The 12,450-nt window shown below is 42.3% G+C and overlaps 3 protein-coding genes across 4 annotated transcripts in view; 2 read left to right on the forward strand and 1 right to left on the reverse strand.

The window, feature by feature from the left end:
* Positions 1–107: 107 nt before the first annotated feature.
* Positions 108–12,450, reverse strand: part of LOC110069514 (WD repeat-containing protein 64-like) — a 38,454-nt gene continuing 26,111 nt past the window's right edge. The window contains exons 30-35 of one of the 2 annotated variants that reach the window (XM_089290984.1): positions 5,463–5,557; positions 4,623–4,710; positions 3,588–3,668; positions 3,189–3,269; positions 2,796–2,846; positions 108–1,094 (exon numbers count right to left, since the gene is read on the reverse strand). In XM_089290984.1, coding sequence (XP_089147110.1) covers positions 1,044–1,094; positions 2,796–2,846; positions 3,189–3,269; positions 3,588–3,668; positions 4,623–4,710; positions 5,463–5,557 — 447 coding nt within the window. In that variant the 3' untranslated portion in view covers positions 108–1,043. Of the gene's footprint in view, positions 1,095–2,651; positions 2,847–3,188; positions 3,270–3,587; positions 3,669–4,622; positions 4,711–5,462; positions 5,558–12,450 lie in introns of those variants that run through there. The other variant, XM_089290983.1, reaches the window with a different exon arrangement.
* Positions 7,653–9,476, forward strand: LOC149110643 (uncharacterized). The gene has a single exon (XM_089290985.1). It carries the CDS (start codon positions 7,655–7,657, stop codon positions 9,467–9,469), a length of 1,815 nt encoding a protein of 604 aa, XP_089147111.1. The 5' UTR covers positions 7,653–7,654; the 3' UTR covers positions 9,470–9,476.
* LOC149110644 (uncharacterized) lies at positions 10,214–12,310 on the forward strand. Its single transcript, XM_089290986.1, has 2 exons — positions 10,214–10,334; positions 10,454–12,310. Exon 2 carries the CDS (start codon positions 10,460–10,462, stop codon positions 11,315–11,317), a length of 858 nt encoding a protein of 285 aa, XP_089147112.1. The 5' UTR covers positions 10,214–10,334; positions 10,454–10,459; the 3' UTR covers positions 11,318–12,310.

A 12,450-nucleotide genomic window follows, 5' to 3' on the forward strand; every position in this document is an offset into this window, starting at 1 on the left:
AAAGTATGGATTAGGATTCGTAATCTTGTAAAAGATAAAGTACGGAAACCTGTTTTAAAACAGTACGTCTAAGTTCGCAAATGATTGGGCCAATGGGAGGCTTTGAGAAAAAAAAAAAAACCTTTAATCAGTGAGAAACAGTGAGGTGATCTACCTATTTACTGTTAAAACCTGTGACAAACTGTAATAAACTATCTCTCCATAAATATAAAACACATTTCTGTACAATATTTACAAACTATTTACATGTCGATTTACAACTTTAGAATTTACATCACCTCAAAACTCATATATTCCTCAGTAAAGGTTACACACTTTTTTTAGGATATTTGGGTGCCTCCTTTCTAGCTTGCCAAGACATGAGAGATCAATGTAGTTACTTACAGATATTCGGCAGTTTTAAACGGAATCGAACCCACGACCTCTGTGGTACAGGTGTCGCGCTAGCCAATGAATCCAGTGAAGCTATCAAGCCAACTTTAAAAATAAATTTTGAAAAATGTACTCGTTAGAGCAAAGCTTTGAAGGTCAAAGTTCTCCTATCTTGATCAACAGGAGTCGTGTTTGGCCTGTCAACCATCTGTATCATCAATGCCATAAGAACTTTTTGAGTTTTCCAAGGAGCATTATGGGTCAATGTCCGTCTTTTAGTCTTCTCAGAATTGAATTATCCAGTACTTTCTTCTAAATCGTCCACCAAAACTTTGCAGAAACGAGAAAACATCATTGCTATGTGGACGACCTCGAGCCACTTCAAACCAATGACTGATAGTGTACCGTAGCTCGGCCCATCAGATTGCAGCGTTTGCATAAACGTACAAGTAGAATTCTACTAAATATCTTTAGCCGATACGGAGGAGGGATAAATAACAGAGATTCCTTCTAAAACATCACTTATCATGATTCATCCCAAGCGGAGACGTTACGATAAAAAAACGACTGTGAAACGGACCATCTTAGCAGACTGGGGATGACATGTCTCTTATCCGGGTGAGGCAATGGCGCTGGGGGGCGGGGGAGGGGGAGGCCCCCCTGCTCTTGTGTTATCTCTTGTGACCTTGCACAATGTGTGGAAATCTTGACACCACAGGCTCCTGATGGGAATAAAACATGGATACCTGATTGTCAATGTTATCTTAGGGACTACTATTTTGGATCCACCTTTTAATCTCATTTACAGAATATCAAGAGGAGTAGTGGGGAGGATGTTAGAGTTTAGAGAATGGGCGTGTAAATGAGAAGGCTACTCGTTTCTAGGAGTAAAATCAAATTCAATTTCATTTGTCCATCCCTTTGTCTATTCCTCGTGGCGGATGTGTGAAAGCGTGAAAGGGTACCTTACAAGGAGTCCATTCCCAGGATTATCTAATGCTTCAGTTCCGAGCTCGATGTTGAAATTCTCGTTACTGATTGTTACACATCATTTTTAGGTTAGTTGTAAGATTTTGGCGTTACATCAAGAAAATATGCCAGACTTGATCGTTGTCGTTCTCTTCATTAACTTATCCTTTGCTGAACACAATAAGGCCATTCATACGAGGAAAATAAACCGCGGCTTACACAAGCCGAGGCTTACATAAGACGCGAACTTATCTCATAAACGGTACATTTTAACCAGTTCACGTCTCACACAAGCCGCGGATAACATAAGCCGCGGCTTGTGTAAGACTAGGGTTTTACTCAATAACTTGCAAATTCGCTTACATTTTAGATGTTTTTCTTTGTGTTTCACAAAATGCAAAGTAAAAAAAAGTACAAGCAAAGACAAAATAAAAGCAAGACAGAAAAACAAGAGCAACAGAAAGAGAAAAACTAACTCCGTGTGGTTTCGTTCGATCTTACCGAAGTGCACTGGTAGTGTGAATTGTGCACGCGCTGATAGGGGTAACTTCCAATATATGTCGCGCGCTCTTCCGGTTTCTTTAAATGCTAAAAGAAACGCAGTTTTTCATTATATCCAGCCTTTTACGACGAATTTCGATTAAAGCCAAGGTTGGAAACATAGCTATGCATTCCTTTATCGAAATCATGCTTTTTTCAGAAAATTACGAAGTGTTCAATATTTTGAAATTCTCTCAAAATCTGACTTGTTAGAAATGAAACAAAATCTGTCCATAGCGTAATGAAGAGTTAAATTAAAATATTAAATCACTGAAAAAAATCTCGATAAAGTAATTTGCCTAAGAGCCTTTGCATTTTTTCAGTATTAGTTAAATGACCATGGGCGTGGCCTGATGACATCATCACTAGTGTTACTGATCATGAAAAAGGTAAAACACATAAAATAACTCTGAACTAACTAAAAATGACGAGGTTAAATGAGAATAAATTTTCCTTAGCAACGGCTCAAAAAGATCAGTTGATGGGCACGGATTATATAAGACGACGCGAAACCAATCGTATAAATGGTATCGCGGCTTGTTTGAGGCTTACGTAAGACGCGAACTCGCACTGCGCAAGCTCAATTTTTCCCGCGCTCGCGCGAGAGCTCGCCCAAATCCGCAATTGTTATGACAACCAACACAAAAGCGAGGCATTAATTAGTCACCAATAAGCCGTGAACCATTTATACGATCACTTCGCGTCTTATCATAAGCCGCGCTCGTATAAATGGTCCAGTTTGAGTCTTATGTAAGCCGCGGCTTACTTTTCTCGTGTAAGTGGCATTAACATAAATGAAGCACTCGTGACTGACTTGGGATCGAATTCACCTTAGAGAATTGCATGCATTTATCATAGGACAAGTTGTGCGAATTTTGTGCAGGCGTCTTTCTGAGTACATTACATGAACTTACCCGAGTTGAAGACGATGATCTATAAGCAAATGTGGACTTGTTACCATGCCCCTGTTAGAATGAGGTAACGAGAGAACAGTGAGAGAGAGGCAACAAATCAAATGCAGCAACTGTTTTAAAACAATTACTTACTCAGTACACATGAAAAAGTACAAGCTGATTCTGTTTACAAGTCCAAAATTGGGATCTATTTAACATACTTCTTTTTTCTCTTTAGTTCTTATTTCCCTTCCCTTTGTTTTCATTATTGTTGATGTTGCTCTGACCTTACCCTTCACAGAACCAGAGCCAGAGCCAGACCCGAGTCACAGACTTTGGTCTATAAATTCACATTATATATAACAGACTGTACCGCAAACGTAATGAAAAGTCAGACAAAAGCGGAAGAGTTACCTTTTGGTTCTGTGCCTGATTTGTGAGCCATGATGACTGCATGTTAATGGCCGGTGTCTTAAGTCTTTCTGGAGTCTCAATCTACAAAACATTCTAAAATAATTAACAAAGTTGACAGTCTTCTTAATGATTGGCTAACCGACCATCTACTTACAGACAGTCAAACAAAAGAGGCTAACAACCTACTGACCGCCTGCTCACCCAACCGCGCAACTGACAGATTAACAGATTCTCTTTGTCAGTTATGGCATAACTGACAAAAAGACTGACTGGCTAGCCTGAACGCTAGACCAACTGGCCACTCAAAAAATTGTGATCTGTTATGTTGCAGTTGATAAGAAGAAATAAAACCTCTGGCTGAGCACAAAAATGCCTATAATTCAACTGATCACTACCTACCTTGTACACCGGAAGTGCTCTGTACACCGCCCCAGTCTCTGGGGATCCTGAACTCGTACTCTCCAGGTGAGAGTTGTAATGCTGCAAAAAAATAGCACGTGAACCGTGAATTGTTTTTAATAAGGAGAAGGTCACTCCAAAAAGTTCAAAGTAATACGGTTCAAGAGCAGCCGTAACCCCAGAGTGGTAGTTAAAAGGCTTGTCGGAAGCCATTCGGACAAAATCTATTGGACGGAATAACGTCACGAAAACGCGGCCTGGCTGCTGAGTACTGTTCAAAATGGCGGCAACGAATGTCGGGCCTCTTAGGAGACGAATTTCATAAGGAAAACCTGCACTTTAGAGGCTGAACCTTCGGTGAGTGGCTAAACTTAGTGCGAGGTTATTATTATCGTTGAAAAAAATATACGTTTTATGGAGTGACGTCCTTTAAAATAATTCTTGAACCACAAGTAATCTTCCAGCCCTCCTTGATCAACATTTAATTTCCGCGAAAATCATTATGAAAGAAAGTAAGGTACATAAGAATATAGGAATTAATCATCAAGAGGACGTTGAACTCAATCCCCCCAAGTAGCACCAGAAGAAATGTACGATCACTGGATAGGAGAATCGGGATATTGAAATCGCGATTCGAAAGTGTAATTGCATATCGTATAAGTAACATTTCACCTTGGTTACAGGGTTAACGAAGTGTGGGAAAATGACGGGACAGAAAGGGAAACTTAAAGGCGACACTGCAGGATAAAGGAAAGTACGCCATAAGCACTGGTTAGACAGTTCCTACATTGCGATCCCTTCCTACTGGGCCTTGTTATAACGCAATGCTGTTTTTCAAAATTTGGAACATGATGAGTAAAAGTCTGACCTGAGGCAAACTTTCATCTAACACGTTCTTTCAGGGTAATTAGACAGCTCCAAAATTTCCACCCTAAAATGTGTTAGATGACGTGGGATCAAAACGCTGAGACAGTTGTAATGAGGGCTGTACAGAAATGAAGGGAACAACTGGGAAGATCGAAATGTTATATATACCTTTGGTTTTGATAGAGAATCAAAGAATTTCTTGTTGTCGCCTTTGGGTTTTGTTTCTTTTTGGGCGGAATGTCTGAACGGCAGCCATCTGCAGAGTAATCGGATATTGAACAAGCTATTAAACATTTTAATGTACCAGTATCAGCAGACATACAATGACTAAGTAGGTCAATAATTAATGTAAATTTAATCAATCACTTACTCTTAAAAGAAAAATTCATCAGTGAATAGTACGATAAAAGCATGAATTAGTCGGTCGTTCGGTCAGTCGGTTAGTTCGTCGGCCTCTCGGTCAGTGAATCGGTTGATCGGTCAGTCGGTTAATCGGTCGGACAGTCAATTACACTACGAGCAGCCAGTCTTTGTCCGTAGTCAGTCAAGTATGACGAGTAAGAACGCCAAAAAAAAAAAAGAAAAAAAAAATTTACCGTTGTACCAAGCCCACTAAAGTTACTTAAACCACCAAAATAGGCTTTAAAGAACTCCAATAAGTTGCAACACGCTCACCCATGATCCAAGCATGACTACAAAGAAACAAAATCACAAAAAGCCAAAGGGCTGCTGCCAATGTGGTCCCTTTATCTCAGCTGTTTCCTAGGTGCTCTATTTTGTCGTTAGTTAGGCAGGTGAAAACAATCTTTACATTTGAAAGCAGTTCCCTTAGCATAAATCACGAATTGCATAAAACGTATTTACTGTGTGGCAAATAAAAGATGTTGCTGATGATAATGATTGCTACTTAGACACTACCCTAATGAAAAAGGCAGTCCGCAGCCTCACTCTGTTCTTAGAGAGGTCACACGCGGAAACGGGTAACGGTTCACAACATAACTGTGCTACCTTGTGTCATCGAACATGAGCGGGCAATCCACACCGCTGTCAGTTGTCTTCTGGACTGCCTTGGTGGCTACGTTTTTTAACGTTTTAATAGGGCCCTGAAAATTAAACCAGTTAGTCAAACCTAGAATGAAACAAAACTAATTGTTACAATCAAAATTATTGTTCCAATTTCAGGCGACTGTTTCTGCTACGAAAGAAACGCCCTGACTTCTTATAAAAGCTTAACTTTTCGCATTGCTTTTTTACTCTTTGTTTTGATTTGAGCTCAAAGTGCATCACACAATGATACGACAACTAACTACCGTATTTTGCAACTAAATTAGCTTAAACTGTTTTCTATTGTTTTTAATTTATTCTGTAAAAATGATTAACAAAATGTAAAAAAAAAAAAAAAAAAACAGAAACTGCAATGTATACTTTCAAACACCCAAAGTAAGTTGTTTTTGTAAATCACTCATTAGTCAGGGAGCATATGTCTTAAAATATATTTCCGTGGGATTTTTATGGTGAAAGCAAACCACCTACCTAAATGTGTTAAGGGAAACCTGAGGAACACAAAAAATGTTGTCGGCAATTTTGTAACCTGCACCGGCGGCTGCTATGGGGGATCTATTTTTAGACCTATATGGCTCAACATGGAATCGAGGCTCGAATATAAAATGGCGTGGAAATACAATTAACTACAATAAATTTCCACAAAATTACCAGAAATATTTAATTTAGTTTATCTAATACATATCCATAGACTTAAGTAGTAAATACTGATCACATGATCAACACTGCACGAAAGCGAGGCTGGTCGTTTGTTGTTTTCAAATAAGCATCAAAGGCATGAAGGCATATATTTTGCTACTGAAAATTGATCAGAGAGTTAAATTTATTAAAGGGATTGTATTCAAATCAATAGCTCACTGAAATCAGGAAAAAACAATGATTTTGGTCAGCGGTCATTTTCATCATTTTAGAGGTCCGCCATGTTGGATTTACAGTCCATCTAGAGCGGCATGTTTTTTGGTGTTTAATATGATATGGAAACGGATTCTGGTTCAAAAACAAACGAAACTGAGGCCAAAGGGTTGGATTTACACTTATGTATAATTTGTCAAAGAAAATAAAACGAAAATCTAGTTGAAAAGCCCGAGGCTCACGAAAAAGTTCTGGTATCGATCGAGGAATGGAGTAAGTACGGTAATCTTGAGTACACAGAAGCGTGGAGTAAGTTGAGGTTTGCTTCTGTCCAAGAGCTCGAGGATGGGCGGGCATCATGGCATAGATCATGTTATAAAGATGCAGTACATGCTGGAATGCTTAGACGAGCAAGAGAAAGGTATGAGAGGCAGCTCGAAGGCCCCAATGAGTCCAGGCGAAAATCACGACCAGATTCATCAGTAGAAATTCCTCAACTAACCCGTTCGAAAACGTCTCCCTACAATAAGAATGTCTGTTTTTTCTGCGATGGCCCACCCGGTTACCGTAAGAGCCTGCATAATTTCAGTACCTTTTCTGCTGGTGAGTCCCTTCGCACTGCCATTGGGATGTCGGGTAATGATAAGCTCTCGGTTAAACTCAACACATCCATTGCTCTAGATGATGCTCATTCCATAGATATAAAGTACCACAAAAACTGTTGGGCAAACCATGTATCGCATGTTTTACGAAGAGAAACATCCGAATCATCATCTGAGAAGTTGGCTGGTGAGATTGCAGCACAAATAGAATTCCTGACAATGACGGAGATGACTTTGAGTAGCGGAAAAGTGGCGACTATGTCTGAATTACAAGATGCGTTTGAAAGCATACTAGAATCTAACAATGTGGAAAATTCGAGGGGCGGACGAAAGGCCTTGAAGCAGTTACTACTCCGAGAGATACCAGATATAGAGTTTCATGCACCTAAACGTGTCAATGAGTCCGAGCGAGTCAGTATCAAGAAGACAAGAGATCAAGCAATTCAGATGGCTGAGGATCAGACCGCAAACATAGACTCCGATATGAAAACTCTGTTTGATGCTGCTGCAATAATTAGGAAATCTATCACCAAATGTAGGAAGTGGAAGTTTACAGGTTCACTGAAAAACCTGCCTGACGAGAACGTACCAGCAGAGCTTTTTAGTTTTTATAGATGGACTATACAAGGCCCAAAACATGAGCTTTCTGCTTGAAAGAAATGTGACGAAGTGTACAATCGTGCAATGGCTCTATCCCAGACCACTGTATCAATGTGTTTGACTGAGAGGCAGGTCAAAAACAAGAAGTCCGATGTTGTAAGATCCTCGTCGGAGATGCCGCTGCAGTTAGCCGTTGGGATAGCTGTACACAAGGCCGTGAGAAGCAAGCAGCTCATAACCATGCTTCATGGATTCGAAATGTCAGTGGACTACAACAGGATGCTGAGAGTAGAGGCCCAAATCGAAGCTAGCGTTCTAAAGCGCATGGAGCTGAATGATGGTCTATATATACCCCCTGATGTAGTTTTGGGTAGGCACGTCTTTTTTGCAGTCGATAATGTGGATTTCGCTGAGGACGCTCCTGATGGCAAGAATACCTTCCACGGCACAGCGATGGCAATCTACCAAAGGCAGGAAGCAGGCGATGTAGCACCAGAGCTGACCGTGGACCCCGGAGATCAGTGTCGTCGCTCAATCAGAGAGCTTCCTGAATCTGTGACAACCTTGCTAGAATGCCCTGCACCACCCGGAAGGCCTGTTGGTCCCACCTTCCCCCAGTTTGGATTGTGTACCCAAGCCCAACTTCCATTGTACATCAAAAAGCAAGATTTCACATGGCTTCTCGGACGTAGTATGACCAGAACGATCACCAATGGAGAAGTTGAAGACAATCAGCCCCCTAGTACCAACATCCCAGTATGGTCTGGCTATAACTCCACTATGAGTAGTTCCATGCCGTTGACACGAGTTGGCACCCCTCCCCTGATCGCTGCACCAGCACACGAGTGGCAGACTCTGCTTACCATTCTGATGCAAGCACAGAATATTAACACGGCGATTGTAGAGCAGAACAGGAGGACTGTGATATCGCTTGATTTGGGACTGTATCAACCGGCAAAGAAGTTACAGATGACCCGTCAAGATCTTGGGAATATAATACTTCGTCCTGGTGAGCTACACATCGTGATGGCCCAACTTCGCACAATCGGTGCATTCATCGAGAACAGCGGGCTGGACATGTGCTGGGTAGAGTCGGATCTCTATGGGCCTTTCACTGTGAAGCAGATTCTCGGTGGGAACCACGTAAAGAGAGGAGAGGCAGCGCACATGGTTACATTACAAGCTCTATTCAGCCTCTACCAGGAAGCCTTCTTCGTGAGACACCCAGCTGTACGCACGATTGTGGAGAAGTCGGCTAACCAGTTAAGCGATGCGTGTAAAAAAGGCGAAAACCAAGATATTACAGCAAAGCACGAAGAACTGGCACAGACCATCAATTCAACAGAGCTTGCTGCAAAGATGGAGCAGTTTGATGCAGACCATGAGGATAGTCCACTGTTCAAGGTCACCCGAGGGTACATGGCAATGGTTTTGGAGATGATGACGTTCATCAGAGCCGTGCGGACTGGAGACTGGGATCTTCATCTACGAGCCCTAAAGTTGTTTGTGAAGTACTTCTTTGCGCATGACATGTTAAACTACGCTCGTATGATTCCTGACTTGGCAGAGATGGAGATAATAAAGGAGGCCGATCCTGAAATCTACCATGAGTTCCAGAATGGCAACTGGGTGGTGAACAAGAACGCGAACGTAGCATTCTGTGCCGTTGGCGCTGACAACGCGCTTGAACACGTCAACAGATCAATGAAAGTCTCAGGTGGATTGATTGGCATCACGCTGAACCCTACTGCACGCACAAAGTATTTTTTGATTGCACCTGAGTTAGCAAGACTGGCAGAACAAGCCAAGCTGATGGCAGGTACTTCTTCTAAGACACAGACTAGCCATCACAACCTCACCACTGCTGTCAGGTTAAAGAAAGGAACGTCCAGCAGCTGACCACTAGTATTCAACGGTTCACCAACCCCTTCACAGTAGAAGGCCCTGATCTGTTCAACCTCGTGACGAAAGTGCGCATGCCCGAGAAAGTGAAGAAAGATCTCTGCGATCAAAGCGTCATTGGTAACAAGCTGTTCGGAACATTCGTTAAGGAACGGATACAGACAGCCGAGAAGAGCATCTGGGACGTGATGAAGAAGCGCAAGCTCCTAACGTGGAAGACTACTGGGAAAACAGTTAGGGTGGCTACAAAGGATAAGATCATCGAGCTAAAGGAAGATCGATGTCTCTTCGCGCGGATGATGGTAATCTGCAAGTCCCGTCCAGAGATAGACATCAAAGAGGCAGTGGGAGCGTACGAGTTCTCGGTAGTTCCACGATCAATGTTTGCCGCCGATGGCAATATGCTGCACTGTTCCGCAAAGAGCGCCTTGATGAGTATTCTAGAGAAGCTGCCAAGTGACAGATCAGTTGAGCAGGCTGAACCCACTGACCAGTTCGCTAATGCAGATGTGCAGATCAAGGTTTCCATTGTAGATGGTATGGCCGAAGTACAAGCTCTGGAAAAACCGGATTGGATCAAGACCTGCTTGGATCTGGCCAATCATTTCACTGTGACGATCTTCGACAAGTACAAGGAGGCAGATGAAATTCGTCTTATTTTCGACAGGTTTGTCACTCCCGCTGATATTTACCTTGTAACCTTTGTGTTTATATTAGATATAATTACTTACATTAGTGGGCACGTTATTCTGCTTTTAGGTATGATGTACCATTGTCTTTAAAGACCGCAACTCGCGAATTTCGTCAGGGATGCTTGGAACCTATCAGCTACAAGATTACTGACACCACTCAGATTTCCAAGGTATACTATTAACGATTTTTCATAGAAAAGCAATGATCCTATATATAATGTACTACAAGAAGATTAGGGCCAGATATAGAGGTAAAGACACTAGAACTAGTACACCCTTTCTTATGCAGGTACCGATGAAGAGACTTTTGGCACATGTCAGCACCAAGGATGAACTGACGCAATATCTTGCCAGCAAGACTCTAGAGAAGGGGCGTCAGAATGGTTTGCACGTGGTGGTTGCATGGAGCAGTAAGTGTAGGGCAACACACAAGGATATGGCGTACCTCGATAGCGACCAAGAGGAGGCAGATACCAAAATACTGCTACATGCAGTAGATGCCACCACATCAGGAGCTACGAGTATCAAGATCTTTTCACCGGACACTGACGTGTTTGTACTGGCCCTTAGACGTTACCCGAAGCTATGTGCGGACACTTCATTCGTCACTGGAAGAGGACAGCGCCACCGAACTATCCAGCTTTGTCCAATTGTCCACGCTTTAGGAGCAGCTAGAACGGCAGCACTACCTGGCTTTCATGCCTGGAGCGGAGCTGATGTCACTGGAAACTTTGCATTTAAAGGAAAGCTGGAATGCTGGAAAGCGTTTCTTGAAGCTGATGAAGAATGTGTCACTGCACTTGCAGATCTCGGCTCTACCGTCGTTCCCACAGTGGGCATGTTCTATGCAATAGAGAAGCTAGTGTGCCAACTTTACCTGCCCAAGACTAAGATATCCAGCCTGAAAGATCTAAGGTGGCTCCTCTTTCGAAGAAAACAGGCCGAGTCAGAACGACTACCGCCTACACAAGCTGCTCTCCGAGAGGCCATTAAGCGAGCGCATTACCAAGCCATGATCTGGGCCAATGACAAAGTCCCTAATCCAGACCTTCCATCACCAGAGAACTATGGATGGAAAAAAGACAAAGGTTATTATAAATTAACAGTTGATATAGTAATAGACTCTCAAGTTCGACACTGCAGATCGAGATGACTTTAATGCATTGCCTTATTCTTTTATATTTCAGACAAATGGATGCCGGTGATGACGAAACTGCAGCCGGCACCCGACGCTGTTCTTTATCTTGTCAAGTGTGGCTGTGGGAAGGACAAATGCAGAAACAACAGGTGCAGCTGTCGAAGGGCGGGTCTCACTTGCACAGATCTATGCAGCTGCAGCAATGACGAGGCAGGGGAGGCGTGTGACAATGTCGATATGATTGAGAATGATAGCTGTGATGATGAAACATCGGATGAGCAGGACGATGACAACAAGGAAGACGGGATGATGAATGATTCTTACCTGGCATCTATGTTCTGTAGACTGCAATGCATTATGGGCTCAGTTGTGTTATTTTTAAAGCAGTTATTATCGCCAAAAGCCTGACTAGGTTCTGGGTAGTAATAATTATATATACCTGTAAACCTGCTATGGTTAACATTACGCCCTCGGAGCAACCTTAATTATCGCTAACATATCGAATAGCTGATATAAGGCCTGGTCTAAACGTCGAGCCAACGTCGTGCCGAACCTAATTCCATTTGGTTTTATGATAGCGCGACGCTAGCACGGCAGTGGTTCTAAACGCCAATTTGGTTAGTTCTGTTTTCATCTAGTTGTATTTCTTCTTCGCACCGAAAGCCCTAATTTTCGGAAAGGAATTTGGTTCAGCACGACATTGGCTCGACGCTTAGAACAGGCCTAACAAGTGCCGAGGAGCTCAGCCTCACTTTCATGTCGTCTTACGTGAACAAAACCTATTCAAATGTAGTTTAATTCACGTGAACAAAAAATATCATGTAGTTCACTTGTTGTAGTCATTTTTCTCAACAACTCGAGAAAAAGAAATATGCTTTTAATGCTTATTTGAAGACAACAAACGACCAGCCTCGCTTTCGTGCAGTGTTGATCACGTGATCAGTATTTACTACTTAAGTCTATGAATGTGTATTAGATAGACTATATTAAAGATTCCTGGTAATTTTGTGGAAATTTATTGTAGTTAATTGTATTTACACGCCATTTTATGTTCGAGCCTCGATTCCATGTTGAGCCATACGGGTCTAAAAATAGACCCCCCATAGCAGCCGCCGGTGCAGGTTACAAAATTGCCGACAACAGTTTTT

This window comes from Orbicella faveolata, unplaced genomic scaffold (assembly GCF_042242905.1).
Source record: "Orbicella faveolata isolate gen_17 unplaced genomic scaffold, um_ofav_v1 contig_24, whole genome shotgun sequence".
NCBI classification, from domain to species: Eukaryota; Metazoa; Cnidaria; class Anthozoa; order Scleractinia; family Merulinidae; genus Orbicella; species Orbicella faveolata.